This window comes from Cyprinus carpio, chromosome A18, assembly GCF_018340385.1.
Source record: "Cyprinus carpio isolate SPL01 chromosome A18, ASM1834038v1, whole genome shotgun sequence".
Classification (NCBI taxonomy): domain Eukaryota; kingdom Metazoa; phylum Chordata; class Actinopteri; order Cypriniformes; family Cyprinidae; genus Cyprinus; species Cyprinus carpio.
This window is the reverse complement of record NC_056589.1, coordinates 8,474,611-8,498,945: the sequence shown is the minus strand read 5'-3', so window position 1 is coordinate 8,498,945 and position 24,335 is coordinate 8,474,611. Positions and strand designations below refer to the sequence as shown.

The window sequence follows — 24,335 nt, the reverse complement described above, 5'->3', positions numbered from 1 at the left end:
ATGGAGATGAAGATTTCGTTTTTCAGCACGACCTGGCACCTGCTCACAGTGCCAAAACCACTGCTAAATGGTTTACTGACCATGGTATTACTGTGCTCAATTGGCCTGCCAACTCTCCTAACCTGAACCCCATAGAGAATCTGTGGGATATTGTGAAGAGAAAGTTGAGAGACGCAAGACCCAACACTCTGGATGAGCTTAAGGCCGCTATCGAAGCATCCTGGGCCTCCACAACACCTCAGCAGTGCCACAGGCTGATTGCCTCCATGCCACGCCGCATTGAAGCAGTCATTTCTGCAAAAGGATTCCCGAGTGCATAACTGAACATAATTATTTGAAGGTTGACTTTTTTTGTATTAAAAACACTTTTCTTTTATTGGTCGGATGAAATATGCTAATTTTTTGAGATAGGAATTTTGGGTTTTCATGAGCTGTATGCCAAAATCATCAGTATTAAAACAATAAAAGACCTGAAATATTTCAGTTGGTGGTGCAATGAATCTAAAATATCTGAAAGTTTAATTTTTATCATTACATTATGGAAAATAATGAACTTTTTCACAATATGCTAATTTTTTGAGAAGGACCTGTATAACCCAAATATTTGAGTGCGTGCAGTGCACTAAACTGCTCCATTAAAAAAAATAAAAATACAAAGACACATTTTATATGTCAGGCTTAACAGGTTATTCCATTCATGAGGACGAAGGAAACATCCTCATAAACCATGCTCACGGTGTAAACCTCTATGTAATTATATAAAACTGTGTTCCTCGTTAGGGGTGTAACGAATCACTCGGTTTTATTGATGCATCGATTACAAACCCTGACGATGCATATGCATTAAAGGGATACTCCACCCCAAAATGAAAATTTTGTCATTAATCACTTACCCCCATGTCATTCCAAACTCATAAAAGCTCTGTTTGTCTTCGGAACACAATTTAAGATATTTTGGATGAAAACCAGGAGGCCTGTAACTGTCCCATTGACTAAAAAACAACTAAAAGTTACAATATCCATAAAAGGTATGAAAGTCGTCTTCAGAATACGCCATCTGCCTTCAGACGTACAATCTGGGTTATATGAAGCGACGGGAACACTTTTTGTAAGCGAAGAAAACAAAAATAACAACTTTTATATATTCAATAATTCCTTTGTCAACAGTCTCCTCTGTGTCTCTCCATATCACCGTATGCTCTTCTGTGTCCGCGCCACAAGGATGCGCTGTTTCTACGTGTATTTAGCTTTGATTTGAAATAAAACAGTGCATCCTTGTGGCGTGGATGACACAGAAGAGCATAAACAGCATATGAAAATTTTCATTTTTGGGATGGAGTATCCATTTAATCTTGAAACATGGATTTTTTTCAATCGTGAATCGTCGATTTTGGACAGTAATCGATTTAAAATGCTAAGAATCGTATGAATCGCGATTTCTATAGCGATTCAATGCTTTCAAAATATATACACATTAAATTAATACAAGCACGAATTAATGTAGACCTTGAACAGCACATCTGTCCTTCACGCGCTCCATTATTTACTGCCTGTGACTGTCAAAGGATTGCGCAGGATTGCGCTCGCGCTCCGTTCGTCTCACTGACACATTTTTTTAGCAGCTGATGTGTGATCTCTTCTTAGGACTCGTGGCCAGTAATGCTAAAGTGAAGTAGTTTTACTTTTCTGTAGTTTTTCAATGGGTCTTGGGTCATACCGATGACATTACCTAAGCAGTTGAAGGCTGCATATTTATTGCATGGACAGAGCAAAAAATAATCACACCAAAACATAATCACAAATCTATTTAAACAAAAATGTTTAACAAAAATTACGAAGAAAACTAATTAAAAAAAAAAACAGCATAAAAAAAAAACAGCATTAACACCAACCTTGCAATAAGAGCGCAAGGTTTATCTGTTAGTCAGATGCATGATAGTAGCATTCGTTGCTATAGCAAACAGACATCGGGTATGTTTTCTTTCAGATTCATCATTCGCCGATGGAGAGGAAAAGAAAAATACCAAATCAAAGAGAGGTGCCCTCAATATATCAAGAAGTTTTTGCACTGAAAGAGAAGTGATCTCGCGCTCATAGAACTTAAGACGTGCCAGGCTATATCTGCAGCTAAACGGAATAAAAAGCACACTGAACTGATGAAACGTTAAGATAATAAACACAATAAATAAATAAAATTTATGAATGATGCAGTGCTAATTGACATATTTATTACAGTACAGAAACTATAAAGTATATTTTCTACCTTGTTCTGTGCAGAAAATGGGTGGTTTGTAGTATATAAAACGATAAAATTGCCAATAGGAAAAAATGACAGATTACAAATGATTGATTATTGTCCAACAGCGTATTTGATTTCTTATAGCAAATTCAAAGTAAAAGATAAGAAAAGATTAAGAGAAAAAAAATAAATCCCATACATACATACATAAAATTATTGTAGGCTATTTGATATTTCTGTCACTTCTGAATTATGGCTATGCCCCTGGGGTGAAAAAACTGTTAGTCTATACATAATACTTTTTTTTAAGTCTTTAAAATCTTAGTATAAATTAATATAATGTCTTAGCATAAATTTCTACATATGTCATGCCATAGCATCATTAAACTAGAATCTAACAATGGACAAAAGTATTTTTTTTCTGTAACCTATGGTTCTCTAACCATAAAGGCTGTTGTGTAATTTGCCCACTGACTAAGCATTTAACGAATTTAAGGAAAGCATTTAAATAATCCTGTGAATGCACTTAAAGAATGCAAAATCAAATTTTTAATTGAATTGAATTTAATTGTGAATCGAATCGAATCATTCTGAATTTGCAAAAATTGTTCTTGAATCGAATCGAAAACCTATGAATCGTGAATCGAATCAATTCGCTGTCTACCCAAAGATTCACAGCCCTAGTTCTCATATACCATGTTTACAAACACAAGTGTGTGTGTGTGTGTGTGTGTGAGCGCACCTGTGTTGGGATTGATGCTGGCAGAGATGTGGAAATGGCAGAGGGCGTTGGCGTGGTGTGAAATGTGGCGGTGAGTTTCGTGGGATCCCAGCTGGCTGGGCAGCAGCTCTGTGTGGGCTACCAGGGCAGACGATCTTCTGCGGCCCCTGCGCAGGTGCTTGAGGTGGTGGATAGACTGAATGGAGACAAGCAATTTTTTTTTCGATCGCAAGTGCAACTCATGTACAGCAGGCCAACATGAAATCGAGTTGTACTCTGAGCTCCAAAAACACACTTTGTCATGTGTCATTAAATTTTCTCCCCTAAAATCAGTGCAGAAAATGCAGATTCCATATGGGTCTACAGATGGCACATGGAGACAGGTGAGAGTGTGTGTGCTCAAGATGCAATATTAATAAAAATACACTTAAGGTGTGACACACCCATGCATGATTGCTAAACTGAAAAACCAAAAGCATGTGATTTTTTTAAACACAAATATATGTCTGTATATTGTGCAATACAAACTCACCAAAATTCGGTCTAAAATCAATTTAAGAATAGTCTAACACCTAACATTAAAGAAAATAGACCTAAAAATGAAAATTTTGTCCACACCCATTAAATACTAACACAGGAAAAATGTGTAACGGGCGCCTTGGGGGTAAATAATATATTTTTGTTTTCCTATAATAAAGTTAATCGCATATGTTATTTATTACTAAACAGAGCCATTTAAATTCACATCAGAGTCCATTCAGCATGCTTCTGTTTTTCCAATAAAACCAAATAATCCACACAAAGATGAAATCAGATGAAAACAGATGCACTGTTATAATATAAATGTGTGTGTGTGTGTGAGTGTGTGTGTCTACTCTAAATGTAGATAAGAGCAGATCTACTGAGAAAAATAACCAAATCCTGTTCTGTTTTTTTTTCCTGATTTTGAAACACACTGCCATGTAAAAATCCATGTGATTGCTTTAAATGATACTGATAATGAAAACTGCTGAAACATAAGTTTTATCCATCTTTTTTATTGATTTATTTAATTTTTATTTTAAAGTTGAAAACATCACTGAATAACAAAGCTCCATTAACTATCCACTCTAACAAAGCATCTTGTGTTTTTCATCAAATTTCCCAACTTGAGTTGATTAAGGTTCTGCAATCTGTCTAGATTTGTGTGTCAGAACAAACTGAAAATAAGGATGATATTCACAAACATTTTTTCTATATATTTCTTGTGTAGTACATCTGTGCCACTTCTAATTTTATATATATATATATATATATATATATAATATATAATATATATATATATATATATCTATATATACTATAATATATATATATAATATATATATATATATATATATATATATATATATATATATATATATATATATATATGCCCTGTTTGAAGCTTGATGATTTAGATTTTCAACAAAATATGATTTAGTTATTAGACTCAATGTGTTGATTGTTAGTTTTTGGTTTACACGGAGACAAAGAGTAGGCTACTGCTTGCTAATGTGCAGTTTTCACACATCCTACTTTAGATGACAACTGCTGAGGAGGAAAAAATCTGGTGCAAAAATCAGTCAATACTTGACCACAATTTCAATATAATTTAATAACACAGACATTTATTTGCATTTAAGTGTGGTTTTAGCCTTGATATCTAAGTAGATATGATTTGATATGTAAGGAAGACATATGTACGCCAGAGACAACATTAGCAGGGAGTAGTTCATTTTAAAAAGTAACCCAGTTAACACGCATAGTACATTATTCTTCATTATGCCTTGGCGCCAATAATTTAGGGCTACATAAGAGTCTATTGTGTGGGTATGATTTTAGACTGGTGTTTATGATCATGTGTGTTTCTGCATGCTGACCTCGAGAGCGTGCTGTATCTTGTCTTTCTGAGCGATGTTTGGCAGAGAGGAGCTGAAGCTGGTGCTGTTCTCCGAGATCTGCCCCCCCAACAGACTGTCCTCAGGCAAAAGGGTCTCACTCCACAGACGACAGATGCCATCCGCGCAGGACGTCAGCAACACGTTACACACAGAGCCCCTACGACATACACACACAATGAGAAATACACACAAACATGGGTGGGATTTACAGTGTGAGTTAAGGGTGGGCGGTAAGACTAAAATCTCAGCAGTGTTTCCTGCACTGCTAAATCTACAGAGCCTCAACAAAAGAGATTGTAGTTGAGAGGCTGGAGTCCAAACTGAATGGAATGAGATGAAGATAATAGCTGACTCACTGAAGTCTCGACTCAAATCTTTTGAAATGAAGCAACATCTTTTTCAATTTTAATTGATATATACACTTCTGTTCAAAAGTTTGAGATCAGTAAGATTTGTAGTACTTTTAAAAGTCTCTTATGCTCATCAAGGCTGCATTTATTTGATTAAAAAATACTGAAAAAGAAAAAGTAATATTGTGAAATATTATTGCAATTTAAAATAACAGTGATCTATATAATAATATACTATAAAATACAATTTATCGCTGTGGCAAAATGTAAAGTAAGTAAATTATGTTCGTTTTTTTTTTATTTTTTTTTATTTTTTACATTTTTATTCATCAAAGAATCCTGTAAAAAAAAAAAAAAAAAAAAAAAACAAGCAGCACAACTGTTTCCAGCATTGATAATATTTCTGAAGGATCGTGTGACAGTGAACACTGGAGTAATGATGCTGAAAATTCAGCTTTGCATCACATGTATTATGTAATAATGTAATAAATTATATTTCACAATATATTCAAATAAAATACACATTTTAAATTGTAATAATATTTCACAATATTACTGTTTATTTTTTCTGTATTTTTGATCAATTGAATGCAGCTTTGAAGAGCATAAAAGACTTCCTTAAAAAGTAATTAAAAATCTTTTGTATATTTTAATTGGTCAGAGACTACTTTGGGCAAAACCCAGAAATGCACGGATTAATTATATTTTAAAATATTGTAAAACTGACTTTCAAATTTTAATAATATTTCACATACACAATCTTTCATATATATATATATCAAAACAACAAAATACAAAATGTGATTATTTTAAAGGGGGGGGGTAATTCTTTTCTATACCCTCTGTATTTTCTACTATCTATGTGTGCATATATACATATTGTGTAACAACCGAGTTAATAAACAAAATGAATATTTAAATACTGTCTGAATTTACCACCTTTGAAGTCACTGCAAAATAGTCAATACATGCACAGCTGTGACTACACATCTGTTGAATTCAAGCCCCATACACATATATCTACCAAATGGTACAAATGGTTTAGCAGTGTATCTACTATTTGACATACTGCTACTACTGCATGGTACATTCTGTCAAACCACCCACCCTAGTAAGAGTGAAAGAGTCTGTGGATGTGTTTGCCATACTTGGGCATATATTTACTGGTCTTCCTCCAGGAGAAGCCTGTGACCATACGTGGATGTGCCAGATACACAAAGGAGAAATGAACCGCTGGGATCTTTTTATCAGTCACGTCTGGCATCACCACTGCAGACTTCCATCCTGTGGTAGGATACCACACCTTCAGCAGGCAGTCATCCTGAGACAGAAATGGTTGTGCCACTGTGATTTCACATTTTCACACTTGCTGTATGAGTATGAAAATGACACAAAAATCAATTACATATCCGAAAGAACCACATTTACAACAACCAATATATTTGGACTGCAAAGAAGGTCAGAATATTTTGGGGGGACGAAACCTACATTATGACCACTGAGTAACTAACTATAAAGCTAACTATAAAGTGTACATCCCTTGTTTGTGTGCCACTCTGGCTCTTGGCCAGTTTGTGTCATGTAATTTTCACAGACAGAACAACACACAGATGTACATGCACAGTTAGATTTTTGTGTCTGCACACACAACTATCGCTTTGAAAGAGCTCCTATGAAGGACGTAGCTTGTTAAACACACACGGAAAGTTAGTTAAAACTGTTATCCAATCATAGCAGTAGGCATTTACTTCCAAGTCTTCAATGCAGCGCACCAATAAAAACCGTGCGTTTCTTGAGCTGGCCTCAAAACCAGGGTAGAAAATAGCCTATTACTTACTGCTTTTGATGTTTTTGAATTTAAAAACCACGCAAACGTCATAAGTAGACCTCAGACAACAGTATAAAATATTTAAAAAAGCGAGTTCATGACCCCTTTAATGGTGTTTCATATTTTTATGTCTTCAATTGTCTTCAGACTAGAAAACACTGTTAGGATAAAGACATTACCCCCTTAAATAGCTTAAACATTGTTAGTTTAGCTAATAGACTGTACAGTAGCTAACTACTAGTTTAAAAGGATAAGATTTAACTACTTTGAAGCCATAGCTTACCGTGCTACTCATATCCATTAGATTCCCAAATACAGTTAGGCATCAATGTTCAAATAGGAACCAAATAATGTCTTATTTTACACATAATAATGATAAAAGTTTCTGTAAGGGATAGGTCTAATGTGTAGTCCTTATAATTAGCATAGTTTAAGAACAACTTATGTCCACCAAGGATCCCTGGTACCTTTCCAGCTGTGGCGAAGTATTCCCCATCTGGAGACCACTGAGTGATCTGAACAGCAGCAGCAGTTCTGACACAAAAAACACACAAAGCACATAAAGCAGAGTAATTTACACACACAAACAGGTAAAAATTTCTGAGAACATAGTGACGTATGTTTTATAAAGTGTGCATGTTTTGAAGACCCACATTACACCTGCATATAATTTTCAGGCTTTCACATTAAAAATAAATTCTAATTGTACTACTCTTTAAAAAAAAAAATAAATAAATAAATAAATAAATAATTCAATTAATTATTAATAACTTTTATAATTTCAGTCAAGCTGTGTAGGCAACAAATTTCAGAATTTGATGTTACCTGACCATTTTCTATCCTCTCTCTAACCCTAATGCCTGTTCAGTCCAAGATCACAAACTAAGACCACACATTAAAAAAAAAATATATATAATAATATTTGCTCAAACTCTAAGATAACAGCAGTCACATAATGAACACTAAAATCCATCCAGCTTTAAAAGGCACACTGCAGTAAAGCTGACGGTCCGTTAGTTAGTTAATTAATTAATTAAATTAATCAAATGTGCTTTAACATTCAGTAAATCAGACAAGCGACATTAAAGATTTAGTACGCAGACAGAAGTGTGGTTAAGATCTTCAGCTGCACTCACCTGCACTGCCAGACACATTTCCAGTCGTTGAGTATGATCTCATGAGCTGTGTCATCATTCAGCTGACTGTCCTCTTCCTCTATCAGCGTGTCACTGGTCGGAGGAGCCCACAGCTGCAAACACTCAGTTGCTGCCAAGATACGATTGCCTACATGACAATCAGATGTAATTAATTCATAAAAGTTTGGCTGCACTTTCTAGTGAAAATAGTGAAAATAGTTAGTTCATTCACTGACAAAGTGTATAGTTCAAACAAACCTTGGGGGTCCCAGGCCAGATTGTAGGTTATAGCATTGAGAAAGAACTGACCAGTCTTTTGCCATTGGTAATTCAATTGTAAAAAAAAAAGAAAAGAAAAGAATAAAAATTTTTTAACACTAAATAATTAAATTACATCAATGATAACCAATTCTTAAGTAAAATTAATAAAGAGTTTTTGGTAAAACATAACTATTCAGATCCAGTTAAGTGTTCTCAGGAAAAAAAAAAAAAAAATATATATATATATATAATTACTATGGTCATTTTGACATCTTTAGTAATTTTCCCAAATATATATATATATTAGGGCTGTCAAATGATTAATCACGATTAATTACATCCAAAATAAAAGTTTTGTTTACATAATATATGTATGTGTACAGGGTATATTTATTATGTATATATAAATACACACACATAAATTATATATTTAGAAAAATATTTTACATGTATATACATTTATATATTTATATTCTTATATTTTTATATTATATATAAATTAATTAATTTTTAATATATAAACATAACATATTCTTCTTAAATATTCTACATGCATGTGTGTGTATTTATATATACACAATAAATATACACAGTATACACACATTTATTATGTAAACAAAACTTTTATTTTGGATGTGATTAATCATGATTAATCATTTGACAGCCCTAATATATATATATATATATATATATATATATATATATATATACACACACATATATTTGGGTAAATTACTAAAGATGTCAAAATGACCATAGTAATTATTTTCATTGTCTCTCTGATCGAAGATCCACTGTCCTCCAGTGCAAAACTCACCTTGTAACGTTTGTTTGGGTTGGAAGCAATTGGTTCAAAAATACAAACAGTATTTCCATAAGACGCAGCAATCTAAAAAAGAAATAATTATTTACAAAATGTTTACAATTAACAATTATAAAAGAGCAGTTCCACCATTGGCAAAGAGACCGTGCAAACACAAAATCATGTCAAAAAACACATTCAGTAAAGATAACTGGATATATATGCTCATGTGGCTTATCAGATCCACAAGCACATATTGTCTACTCATCAGTAGGGGAGGGAATCTATAGGTATCTCACGATTCGATTCGATTATGATTCAGAGGCCCATGATTCAATTTGATTACAATTAACAATGCATCGATGCATCACAATGTTGTCATACATCCTGTACATCTATTAGAGGTGGGAATCTTCAGGCACGTCACGATCTGATCCGATCCGATTCCGATTCTGGGAGTCACGATCCAATTCCAAAACGATTCTTGGTCTACATTTTTTCCCCAATTAATTCTTCTGCTGTGCAAATACATCTTTACAACTTTACGTCTTAAACAAAATTGCAGTTATATGCCTTTTGTTTATAGCTGGAATCTCTGTATGTCAGTACTGCCATCTTAAAAAAAGGGGTGTGAATCTGGTTTCACAATTCAATTCAATTACATTTATCATTATCAACTCAATATATTACGATCAGTGGTGGACAGTAACGGAGTAGCTTTACTTCGTTACTGTACTTAAGTACATTTTTCAAGTATCTGTACTTTACTGGAGTAGTTTTATTTTAAGTAACTTTTACTTCACTACATTCCAAAGCATAAGATCGTACTTTTTACTTCACTACATTTCTTAAAACATATTGTTACTCCTTATAATATATCACGTGCTCTGAGACGCAGAAGCGGTGTCTGATTCAAGAACGAACTGATTCTTTTCAATTAACCTTTTAAATCGGTTCGCAAATCGCACTAAACGATTCATTCACGAATTATAATGATCCGATTGCAGCTGTTCTCGAGTCGACAACTCACTGATTCAAATGAACCGTTTAGTGCGAGTCTCTAGTGAACTCAATTCACAACCGGGAGATCTTGTGAGCGCGCGTGACTGATGCTGCTAAAAGTAAGGTACTAATGTCGAATTTTGAGATTAATTATTGTAACTGAAAATCATATTTAGGTCAAAATTGTCAGTTGTTTGTGAACTAAATCTTCTGTAAAGGGTGATCTATTTAAGCCCACTGAAATGCTTGAATGCAAACACAAAAAAACAAAACATTAAATTAACACAGATTAAATAAAATAACTAATGCACGTTCAAATTCCCGCTGCCATAACATTAACAGTTGTATTAAAATGTTACGCATTTATCCATATGTGACGTCTGTTTTTATATTGTTTATCAACACTATAAACGTTTATATTGTTTGAATTAACCACCCAAGTAGACAGATATGAATGTTTATTCATAACCATACTGAAAATAAGTAAATATTGGTAGCTGATGCTAACTGTCTAGCTAACAAGCTTGCTGGTGCTAAGTGTGAGGTTATTTTTAAAAATAAAGTCCAAATATTTGTATTCAACCACCTAGATATATTATATCTGGGGGAAAAAGAAAGGCTGTGATGTTCAGAACATGGTAACTACAGTAATTATCAAAGTGGGAAGTGATGCCCTCTGGGAGTATTTGGCCAGGAGTGTTTTTACACCACAGACAAGGTTTGAGAAAATGTTATTCCTAACTTCAGGCCTTATTCTCATGTCATATATAACTGTGATGTTCTGCAAAACAACAAATTTTAAAACACTTTTTTTCTTACTGGTGAAAATCTGATGATCAGATGTGACCCTGGAGCACAAAAGCAGTCTGAAGTCACTGGGGTATATTTGTAGCAATAGCCAAAAATACATTGTATGCGTCAAAATGATTAATTTTTCTTATATGGCAAAAATCATTAGGATATTAAGTAAAGATCATGTTCCATGAAGATATTTTCTAAATTTCCTACTGTAAATATGTAAAAACTTATTTTTTGATTAGTAATATGCATTGCTAAGAATTCATTTAGACAAGTTTAAAGGTGATTTTCTCAGTGTTTTGATTTTTTGCACCCTCAGATTCCAGATTCCAAATAGATATCATCCTTTCCTAACAAACAAAACATCAATGGAAAGGCTTATTTAATCAGCTTTCGGATGATGCCTAAATCTCAATTTCAAAAAATACGACCCTTATGGTTTTGTGGTCCAGGGTCACAAATCTGTTTTCTCTCAGGTACGTCGCAGTGTAAGCTTCACAGTGAACATTACTACATCACTCTTGTCAGCGTAGTCCATATCAACAACAAAAATATATCTTGGACTCCATGTAGTAGTTATTTTGAAAAAATTCCAGGTATTTTGAGCAGTAGGATTATAAAAATAAATGTGCTAATATAAAATCAAGTAGCCAGCCTATATAAAATTGCAAAATAAATATATCTATCAGTACTTTTTACTTAAGTACTTAGAAATTTTGAGTACTTTTGTACTTTCACTTGAGTAAAATTGAAAAAAAAAGTACTTTACTTTTACTGGAGTATTATTTTATTATACGTATCTGTACTTTTACTCAAGTACTTGATTTGTGTACTTCGTCCACCACTGATTACGATGCGTCACGTTCTCAGTTTTCAATATTACTGCACATGGCTACATTTTCATATAAATTTTATATAAAATTTATTTTGTGCAAAATTAACTTAATAATTTTTTTTATTATATAAGCACAGCAGGCTATTTTTTTTAAAACAATTACTTATTTAAAATAAGTGTTCTTTAAGTGTCCGAAAGTTTACAGACAATAGTTGAGGATTTTTATTTTTTTCCTCAGCATTATTGCCATTTGATTATTACTGATGAGATCATAGAAAGTGGCAGCTTTAACAGGCTGCATTCACACTAATGCACAGATCTATTTCGATATCAGATGTCGAATTTTCTAGCACGCACACATGCCATATGTGGGGAAAAATAAACAAGCTCAGAATCAATTCTGAAATGTTCAGAAATCAATTTTTTCTCCCACCCCTACTTTCAAATACATCATATAAACAACTTTCATCCCAACACCCCTACTCATCAGTGACTGATGCCTGTGTCTAGAATGTGGCTGCAACAGACATATATTTTATATGTTTCGCTACATTTCTATCTTCCATCCCATGCATTAAATCAATTTGCAAGTTGATCCCACCAAAACGTGTGGTGCTGTCCAAACACTGCTCTTTTAGATTAACTCCACTCCAACCAGCCTGGGCAGGACTTTCTTTATGTCCATCCAAGAACAGATGGCCAAAGTGCAACTCCATTTGGTGAAGCTTATGATGCAGCAACTAAATGATAGCAATCTGTATACTAGCTGTACAAGAATGCAAAACTTAAATTTCCATTTACTCAAAATAAAAATGTTCATCACTGTTTGTTGGTATATTTTGGAATAAGCAAGTGCACTTCTGTTAATTGGCCAGCTAATAATTTCAATTTGGCCAAATCAAAAGCTGATATTTTGTTTTAGTAATATCTATTTTAGTCATCATCACTTGTAATGTGCACTCAGTTTGAGTGTTTGGTACTGCACAACATTATGTTTTAACCTTAAGTAATATCGCTTTGTTTCATAATTTAAATGCGTTACAGAAGTATTTCCCTATGCTTTTTTTTTATTTAATTAAATTTTATTAATTTTTTTAGATTTCAGGAATATGTTTCAAGATGTTGATACAGATTCAACATTCAACAAATACAAACATTTTATAAAATTAAACTAAACAAAGCAAACAACAACAAAAAAACTATATTAAAATCTTTTTAAATGCACTTGTGATAAAACTGTGAAAGTCTTTTCGGTGCCTATGTTAAGTAAGTCCTTAAGTAAAAATAAGTCCTTCAAAGTTTCAAAGATAAAAATTGATGTCTCATTATGCTGATATTAAAAACTAGGCAGACCAATAACATGGTTTACATGGTTTAAGTTAGTGCTACAACATTGACATTTTGGTAGTTCTTTGCCCTTCAATAAATGCCCATAAGTCAGTCTACTATGCCTGTATGACACCTTGTACAATACACACAACTTGGTCATGGATTTAATATTTTTCAAGAATACTCTGCAATATTTTGCAGTATTTTTAGGAATATGTAAACTAGATAAAAAAAATAATAATAAAAAAAATACCGCAGAACAGCTCATGTTGTCATTTCTCTATGATGGATTGTTTTTGTTATAGTATTCCTCATTTGTTCAGTGCTTTGTATTAAAGGTCTACTATAAGCATTAATGTAAATGTAAGAAGTGTAGTATAGTCTTACCCGGCCGAGCTGCTGAGAGCACTCCACACAGCCCACCTGGATGTTTCCATTCTGAGCTCCAGGAATAATTTGAACACACTCAAAATCACTTGCAAGGATCACGATATCACAGCCTGAGCCATAGGCCTAAAGAAAAAGAAATCACTTTATTATAGTCTCAGTTAAAATTCTTCAACAAGAATTCAACATTTATCAATCATTCAGATTATGCTTCTACATGCATGCAATTAAATTTACTGAATACGATTTACATAAATGTACACATTATTTATTCTGTGAATTACTGTAAGATTGTATCAACAATTTAAGATTGACAAATGACTATAAATGAGTATATAACTGTATGTAGATGTTTGCATGAACAGTACAGATTATCTTTCATAAACAAAGGGAGACGGACATATTTTTCAACCGAGGTCTGTGTTTTCTTTTTTTTTGGTTTTGTTTTTAAGGATGTATTAAATGTATGAGTTTTTGGATGACCTCTCTCACACACACACACATTTTTTTTTCTATTCATCAAAGAATCCTGAAGAAAAAAAATGTGTGACAGATTCAACAAAAATATCAAACTGTCTGATAATAAAAATTTGTTTTTTTTCTTTCTTCAGAAAAAAAAAAAAAAAATTTCGGTTTTGTTGTTTCATGAATTCAAGTGAAACTGCTTTGGCAATGTGTAGCAATGTGTGTCATAAGACAATAGTGAGAGAAGGGGGAAAGAGCAACGATTCAAATATTTACATAACATGTTACATGTTATATTAATATACATCTAAGCACAATGTGTTGTGACAATTTACATTGTTGTGGTAAAAATACAAAATTACAGAGTTAAGCAACAGCAACAAGATTGTAATGCTCTGCATAGAGTAGGGAAGTAAACATCTGCACACAGTGTTCAACTCTAAACAGATTACACATTTGATGAGCTAAATATGCTGACTGATGCATCCTATTTTTTTCTGGGTTATATTTCCTCCTGCCACTGATCTACTGCACATGCTCAATTCAGCATTTTTTGTCATGTTTGGATTAGCACAGCACTACTCTCATAATGTTATTGCAAAAAATTAGAAATTGTTCTATACATAAAATATCTGGATGATTGGCTACAAATGTCAAAATGTACAGTACACAACGGAGCACACTACCCTGATTAGTGTGTGACCCATAAGGCAATGCACTCATTCTACGTCTAATGTAACAACTTCTACATCCCAGTTCGTCTGCTTATACTATTCCCTCAAAACTATTTCCTTTTGTGTGTATAGCAGAAAAGTAGGCAACATTTGGGACATACAACTTCATCATAACTGTGTCTTTAATTGCGCTCTGTTGCTTAGTTACAAGCATCCCATCACAGTTTAAAATGCCCTATACCAATCATCTTGTCACAGTTAACATCCTTTGCATTTTGTTTCCCACTGTATTGGAGAGAAACGAAGAGGCATGTTGATCTACCACTTGTGAGATCAATATTAAGAATTTTTATACAAATTCTTAATATTGCTGCAGATTAAATATAATGCGGATAAGACTAAATCAATATTTTTTCAGCATGTTAAATACTAATTATTAATCATACAAACCCCTTTGTCTAAACATTTCTACTGAACCGTCGGTCTTGTATATTCTCCATGTTTGTAGTTTTTTTTTTTTTAAACACTTCTTATTCGTGTTTGTAGTTCAAAATAAATCCATGTCCAACACGCAATAGGTTGAGGCCAATATTAGCCATTAGAGTGTGCATGGACATGCACTTTGAATTTTCACTAGAAACAGTAAACCACCCAGGTACCTTTGTGATACCCATTTCAACTTAAAACAATTTGGGACACACTAATCAAATTTTTTAATATTATTTAGGATGGATAGTAAGCGAACTGGGAAACAGTAATGTGTTTACTTTTTAATCTGTTCAAAGGTTTAAACCACAAAATAACTGCATTTACTCAATGTACCATACTACTTCTTGAAACATTTATTAGTACTGTGTGCTATTCTTTTTTTTTTTTCCTAAAACAGTGTTCACTATACAGTATATACAATGCAGTATGTAGAATACATTGCATAAGTATTCAATTTTAAACAATGCCTTTGCTGTATTCCATATACAGCAGCATCTATCAGTCCCTCCAGGATTTTGCGATTTTGAAATTGCTGAATTTATCGCAAAATCAAGCAAACTCCGCAATTTCCGCAAAAGCTCACAAATTTTCTGCAGAATTTGGGCTTAGATGCGTCTCATGACGTCATCGCAATGTGCATTCAGTCAAAGAAAGGTTATTTCTCAGTTCCAAAAATGGAATGAACAGCCTTGCGTTCTCATCATAACTGATTTACAAGAGCTACATTGGATAAATGAACCGAAAGCGGAACAAATCCACGCTACTGGTTCAGCCTACACAGCTCAGACCGTTTATCTGCTCGAGCCGGAGCCACGGGCTGATCTCGATCTCGGAGATACAGTGAAGAAAGCAGTCGAATTCGCCATAGAATCAACATCTCTGTTAAATTTTGTGAGAAGCATTCAAATTTGGCGCAGAATTCTGTTAAAGCTACAAATATCAGAACAAACGCCACTGATGTGGAAACCAGGAAAAAACATTGTTCAATAAACACAAATCTCCACCACCGTTCACCATTGATTTAACAGTAAAACTACAGGAACAACTTGTGGCACGAATGGTCTAATGTTTTCGAGGGGTTTTAAACGCTTCACACAACTTTTCCCAGCACTTCAAAGCTTTAAGTATTACCGAATTTGAAAGTTATTTTTAATGTGACATATTTGCTCATCCTTCATAGGTTTCCCCCATGTATAAAACTAAAAGTTTCATAATGTAGGAAAGCAAACAATTATTTTAAAATAAAAAAGATATTAAATAAGCACTAGTAGATGGCTAAAGAAGTACTTATAGCCATTTCCACTCCCTAATATTGTATATATATGTGAATCAGCTAGGCTGAATCAAATAATCATATATATATATATTTGTATTCATTAAATTATATTTATACATGAATGACAGTAATAAAAGTACATTTTATCAGATGTAATATATTTATTACATCTGTAAAATGTCTGCTAGAGATCTGGGAATCATCTGCTGTGTATGCTGATAAACGTCTCAGAAGCAGTTTTACATCCATTCTAATAAATGTTTATTTGACATCTGACAGGAATCATCTTAGAGACGTGCTGCAGATGAACAAGCACTCTTAAAAATACATCTTGCATTTGTAAATGCAGACATTAAATAGATTTCTCCGAGATGTACATGTGCGATTGGGGTGAGTGCTTTACTGTCAGGTGCTGGTGCCACCTTCTGTAGAACTTAATGGCACTGGTGCTGGTGTCGTCAAACATTAGTCTGGAGACCTACAATGTTCCTCGAAGTCAGAAAAGTCATAAAAAGTGTTTAGAAGAATGTTGTCGTGGCCATGTTTCGTGTGGATATTTTTGACTGCAAAAACAATAAAGAAATGCCGCAAATATCACTGCAAAATTTTGAGAAAAAAGCCGCGAAATCCTGGAGGGACTGATCTATATACTGGTACATCGTGAACACATGATGCACACAGGTTGCCACAAGCCATTTAATCAGTCCAGAGTCTCCAGACTGAAGAGGTAAACACTGCACCTGTTGTTCCGAACAGTATGTGCATTCTCATCCTCTCTATGACTTATTAATGGGAAGAGAGCACAGACGCACTGAAAGCAAACAAGCTCGAAATGACACTCACTCCCATTACAGACTCAACTGGGCAAACACACACATTACTATGAGGTGTGCATACGGAAGAGAGACAAATTATAATGCCACATGAATGCATAATTCCAATTAGATTCCACTTTTAACCAGTTGGTTATCTTAACCAATACTGTTGTTACGGCTGTTTGTATTTTACAGTTATTTATTTTGTATTGTTCTTGTAAAAACAGTCTAATCAGTTAATTCATTCACCATTAGATACTGATATTTACTACGATATTCATTTCATACCATAAATAGGAAATCAAATGCATTCCACGTTTGTTGTATCAGCTAATGTGCCTAATCTAAACAATTAAGAATATGTAATTTTTTTTTTATTTTTTTTTTGCACAATTCATCTTGTGCTAACGAAATCTAAGGAGTGCCTGCTGAAGGGCCACCAGGGATTTTGTGAGCCCTGTGAACTCAATTCAAACTCACTCAAATATTCAGCTAAACATAACAATGCAACTCTATTCTATCCAACTTCAACTAATTTTGAATCAGCTAGGCTGAACTCAAATAATCTGAATTAACTCAATTAGGCTAAACTGAACAATCTAAGTGAATCAAACTCAGAAATTCGAGAAACACTTAAAACAAAAATATATCAGAACCAAAATATGGAAACAAATATGTGTACCTGTATAATTCCAGACTGTGTGTGTGTGTTGAGTGCAGTAGACTATCATTCATGTCCCTCTGCACTGTGAGACTGAACATGACTAGAGCAAGACATCATTCATCAATCTCAGAGAACATGATCCTCTGGGAGAAGACAACTCGACTCATCCTGCCCAATTCGGCTCTACGTGCCTGTCAGCATTCGTGATCCGACATGTGTGCAGTGATTGTAATACCCTTCAGAGATCAAGACTAGTCCCACCAAACGGTTTAAGCTCATAAAGGGCTGTTCCACAGTTCGTTAAGTAGCTACTGACAAACATTACCAGCACTGTTTAAATACTAAATGACCTTCATTTGTAAAGTATCAGCTTTAGTACACCCTATACTGAGCTCAGATAGCTCATCAGTCTACAAACAAGAGCAGATAAACTAGCACTAACTCCTTTTGTGATGGGACTGCTTTCTGGTTATGCACTACAAACAAAATTAAATGTTGGTACAATTCACTCTAGATGCTTTATGGTGTTACCTACAACACCAGTATAGGTCGACCAACATATATTTTTTTTTTATGACACCCGACGACAACATCTAAAAAAGCATGGCCGACAACAGACAAAATAATTTTTATTATTATTATTAATAATAAATAATATTTAATCAATCGTACGACAATGGATTTAAAAAAAAGTGTGTAAAATAAACACTTTAAAAGTATTTTTCACAAATAATTAAATATTAAATTAAAATATAATTAAAAAGGAAGCAAATGCTGTAACTAACAGGGCACTCACTATTCTGGGAAGTTTGTGTGCATTGGGAATCATAATTTTTCAAATAAAGCAAGGGTTAAAGCAAGCAAACTCATTTTATATACAGCACATAGTGAAAATGACATGAATATGAAAGTGGGCAAATGCATAAAGTGCATTATAATTTAAATCTCGAGTTTAAAGCATTCAATTCACACGGACCTGACCGTCCGACGTACGCAGCAGAGAACAAGCGATCATGATGGATAAAAATGCACACTTCACAAGATCTCACAGCTGGATTCGACTAAGTTTGCAAGTTTTGTGAAATTAAATGTGCATTATTCATTCAATGATTTGTTTAAAAGATATAAATGCATATTTGCTTAATGCTGACGGCAAAACGAGAAAAGTATTATGTTTGCCTTTCTATTACTAATAAGATAAAAAGCAATCATTATCAATCATTAATTCTTTTAAACAGTACAGTAACAAGAGGGAGAACTGTGTGTTTTCTAATGCTCTTAGTGCAGTCAAAATAAAAAGTCCCACCTCGAACACATCGGCCAAGCAGAAAAAACTTATCGGCTGATGCCGATATTAGAAAAATGCCAAATATATTGGCCTTTGGCGATATATCCGTCAACCACTATTCACGTGACTTCCTATCAACAAAGCAACCTAACCAGGTGTACTTTTTTTTTCGTACATTTTTAATACAGTGGACAGCTGAAACCTTCATCTGATGTACAGTACATGCTTTCAATTGCATGTGTATTTGTGTAAAAACATTTCTCATTTGCTTATACAGTATAGAACTGAGACACAAATCTAAATTACTTGCAACTTTATCTTGAGTAAATCAAAAGCAGGCCATAGATGCCGTACATTAACATTACATTGAAAATATTCTGGTATGTACCTTTAAAAGTGACCCATTATGAAAAAAATCACTTTTATAAGGTGTTTTATCACAGTTATCTGGCCACAGTGTGTGAACAACCAGCCTATTATGGTAAAAATCCAACCACTCGTTTTTTATAATCCCAATAAATCATAAACAGTCTCTCCAAATGAGCAGTTCCAGATTTCTCCCTATACACGTCGTACTAGGGAAAGTCCCGCCCATTCGTGACAATCACTGCCCTATTAGCACAGACCCGCCCTGAGTGAGAAGAAGCAGTACGACATTACTGTTTTTTTTCTTGCTATAGTTGCCGGAGATACAACTGTCAGCCCCCAAAGAGGGCATTATAAAAGTGTTGTGTTTCAGGATGCAACCATCAAACACAGGAGTCTCCATAGGACCACGGGTGGTGGTTACAATTAATTTTTTATTTTTTTCATGTCCCGGAAAAAAAAAAAAAAAAAAAAAAAAAACGGAAAAAATCCCTAATGTGTTTGTGCTACTCCTATTTTATGCCGGACTGCCTCACAAACGAGGGGGTCAATTCAGCGCTGGAATTGTGCATAGATTGGTTATGAAAGAGGGATTGATACCAACGCTTTGTGCGCGAACGTCAGCAAAGAGCTTCTTGGCTCTCTGTAAGGCTATTGTTGCTAAAGCTACCATTGTTTCTGCCTGTTTTGATATTTGATGCTTGATGATCAATGTATTTGTGTGAATAAAAGCCTAAATTAACCCCATAAATCCTACTGTATAAATATTTGATATACACAGATTTTCTTTCTAGCTCTAAATTATCAACATGATTAAAAAATTTTAGTATAACATAACTTGTAGGCCTTTTAGTATAATTGTAAAAATGTCCATCTTCAGGTCACGGTTAAACTTGTCTTTTTTTAAATCTTCACATTTTTTTTTTTCATGAAGTAAACATTTAATATATAACATTTTATATTTGTTGGACTTATTTCGAGATGAACACTTAAAAAGATAAACACTCTCCCCGCTCCACACAAGAAAAACCACAGAGCTTTGATCATGAAATTAAGCATTTAAATACCCATCTATTAAGTCTACTTTTACTGTTATAAAGATTTCATTGATTTACATTACAAGCTTTTTCTTACTTTTGGTCATTTTTAAAATATCAGCAACTACTGCCTTTTTTGTTTTTAGACTGTTTAAAATAGTTTGTCCTAAAGGTTTCAATAAAACTGTTACATAAAAAGACTATTATTTCATATGTCAGGCTTTACAGGGTTAAATCTGTTTATCATATAAAGCCATTGTGTCTCTTCAGAAGACTTGAATTAAACCACTTGAGTCTACTTAAACAATATTTGATGGTGGGAATGGAGTTGTAATTAAGGGACAAAATCTTTCAAGGTTTCGTTTAAAAAATATCTTAATTTTTGTTCGATGGATAGATAAAATTCTCCTAAGATTGGAATGATATGAGCGGGAGTAATTTTTAACAGAATTTCCATTTTAGGAAACTTTTCCTTCAGCCGACCATAGACAACCATAATGCTGCTCATTTCCATCACTACAAGCTATTTGACTAATGAACCTCGGTAGCATGGCTGTTTGTTGAGACGCGTCATAAGTTCAGAGATAAAACATTATGTTTTACTGGCAGGCATAAGCTATCATTTTTGCCATATTATATATTTCAAGCATCTCTGAATGTTGCAATTATTAATGAAATCATATTCCAGTGAGGTTACAGCACCCAAATAAAACCCAAAGGGAGCCTCTAGTGCGTATTTTTTATCTTTGATCCACCCTCACTCCCGCTGGCTAATCCAGCAGGTCCCGCGATGAGGTTGTCTGCAAGAGTAGAACGTGTGTCAGCCTTGAGTATGGTGGGACCGTATTCAGACCACGTCCGTGCTAGGGTGTATTTTTATGCCATGTCCAATGACAGCTAGCATTTCTTCACAAACACAACACTACAACCACTACTCCACGGGCCCAAAAACACCATGCCTTCCTGTACGACAGCAAGAGATAAATGAAATGATAAACTAAATATGGTCCTCCTTTGGCAGTCTGTGGTTTTTGCTGTTTTGTGTGCAACTGTCATGCTAATGCGGGTAAGCAGGAAGCGAAAAAAGGGCAAAGGGTTGACACCCAGAAAATGAGGCTGACCGCTCTCTCACAAACCCAAGGCTTCTTGACGATTTTTTATATATCCAATGCTTTACTAATCCGCTTATGATAATGAATTTCAAATGTTTTAATTTGTGAAGCTTTCTTAGCAAAACTGACATCATGATTAATCACATCAATATTAATTGCATAACACACCGATCAAAAGTTTTAAATAATTAAGATTATTTAAGTGTTTGTGAAAGAGGTTTCTTATGCTCACTATGACTGCATGTATTTAATAAGCAATACAGTAAAAACAATAATATTTTGAAGTGTTATTACCATTAAAAAAATCTGGGGTTTTCTCTGTGGATATATTTAAAAAAAATAACGTTCCTGTGATGGCAAAGCAAAATTTTTAGCCAGCCATTGCTTTGGTATTCATATGATCCTTTCAAAAATGTATCAATCTATAGACACACCAAACCCTTCCCTAACCTTTACCCATATCAGCAAAAAAAGTTTTTTTCAGCATGAACAAAAAAAAAAAATTAAACCTAACAAAACAATTTATATTTTTATTATTAAGTAAATAGTATTTAAAGACAGCCAATATAAAATGGGAACAAATATCTTGTGAATATTGTGTTGGCCAAACAACCTAACTGAACAGCCTGAACTGTCAGCCCGCTGACACCAATCACGTGAAAGCTTGTGTGTGGACTTTTGATGGAGAACTTTTGCGAAACCAGAGAAAATATACAGATTGTACCACAGGTTTCAGTTTCTTGTTTCTGCTGTTGTGGAAGCCGCTGTTATGACTGTCAGACTAATCAAAGTGCACAACAGAGCACCTTCCCTTAAAAAGACATCGCTTGATTGTTTCAAAAACTTGTCGTCTACCCTACATCATTTGACAGCAGATATTTAAGAGCAGCCAGTAATATTCCAGCACTGATCCCCGCAGTCTTCACGATGGGCTCAATAAGATTAAAATGGCGAGGGAGGAATGCAGCCAAAACAGCTTGTTGAATAACATTCCTGATAGACATTCTGCATGTTTTATGGTTGCAACAGCAAAAAAAAAAAAAAAAAAAAAAAACTGTAATGCATTTGGTACTGGCTGCCATATTGGGGCTTTTTAACATCATACTGTAGATATAAAACACACAATGCATAATGCAATCATTCCATGGTGCATATTAGTTACATATTTGTTGTTTTGAGTTCACTAAATCTTTAAACATCACTTTTTGATGTGCCTGTGCAAAAGAAGCTCTGAATTGAGCAAAACATTTTCAATGCCTAATTCACTGTTAGTGCACAACATGCAGTGATTAGATATTTACATTAGAGACTGTGGCCTGTCAACTGTACTCTCTGACGTCATTGTGTGCACAGCTGATGGGCTCAACATCCAACCACAATGACAGTGTCTCATAACCTATTAAGACAACCTCCATAGACTGCATTTTTTTGGGGCATTACCAATTGCACGTCTATGCTGTCTAGAAATTCAACTAGGTTGTGAGCTACAACCAACATCAACCTTCTAGCTCCATATCATCATTACTGCCGTGAGTGGAAACTGGACTATAATGTAATACAATCATGCATGTTAGAGTTTGCATTGATAGAGACACCCGCAGGGTGTGTGTGTGCGCGCCTGCTACTGATCTGCAGGGACATCACACACCGAGCTAAGATATACCTTGAGGGATGACAGATGGCAACACTGAACCCATACACCACATCAAGAGGACGATGATGATGATGGTGGTGTGGTGATGAATGATGCCATGCACAGGCTGCATGCACACGCGTCACGTTTGATCATCGATCAAGCACAGGCGTTAAATAACGCGCAGCGCAGGTTTATTTCTCACCCACCGTGAACGGGATGTCGTGGACGCTTCCCACGGAGTAGCAGCAGTCCCCCGGGTTAACGGCCCCAGTCACCCGCACCTGGTGCAGATGCATTTTGTTGATCACGCCGATGCTGAATTATTTACAGTAGCGACGCTTCTCCGCCGCCCGCTCGGTTACTCTCCATCTAACCGTTAGACCGGGAATCCCATCCGACGGCGTCCGGCCTGGCAGCCGCTCATCCGTCTCTAGACACCCCGTGCGCTGAACACACACGGGCTCTACTATGAAATATGCGTCCCCAGTGTCCGATTTCCTGCATAGAATTGTTAAAATCGCTCGTGTCGCGTCGCTGTCAACATTAACGAGCGGATTATACGTTCCTCCTCCTGCTCCTGCTGCTGCTGAGACTGGAGCGCGCGGCACGATCACCGCAGAGGCGCTCGTGCTCTTCGTGCGCGCGACCTAATGACAGCGACAGTGCAGATGTACACCAACTAGATACTAGAAAGTTTAGTATACATCGATGATGATTAAACCCTGGTGCACACTCTTAACCAAACCAAGGACTTCCAGTATAAAATATTCTAATTAAGTTAAAAAAAAAAAAAAAAAACCTAAGGAAAGGAAGTAGACAGAAAAGAAAAGACAACATCGTTTAAACAACATCATAAAAGAAAAGAAAAGAAAAGAAAAGAAAAGAAAGCTAGACAACATCGTT

The 24,335-nt window shown here is 34.7% G+C and overlaps 1 protein-coding gene across 1 annotated transcript in view; it reads right to left on the bottom strand.

Moving 5' to 3' along the window:
* LOC109110544 (dmX-like protein 2) overlaps window positions 1–23,780 on the bottom strand; it is a 78,970-nt gene extending 55,190 nt beyond the window's left edge. The window contains 9 exon segments of the mRNA XM_042774962.1: window positions 2,982–3,156; window positions 4,862–5,039; window positions 6,381–6,553; window positions 7,528–7,594; window positions 8,197–8,344; window positions 8,455–8,533; window positions 9,275–9,346; window positions 13,611–13,736; window positions 23,639–23,780. Of these exon segments, the coding sequence (XP_042630896.1) occupies window positions 2,982–3,156; window positions 4,862–5,039; window positions 6,381–6,553; window positions 7,528–7,594; window positions 8,197–8,344; window positions 8,455–8,533; window positions 9,275–9,346; window positions 13,611–13,736; window positions 23,639–23,728 (1,108 nt within the window). The 5' untranslated portion in view covers window positions 23,729–23,780.
* Between the last annotated feature and the right edge of the window lie 555 nt (window positions 23,781–24,335).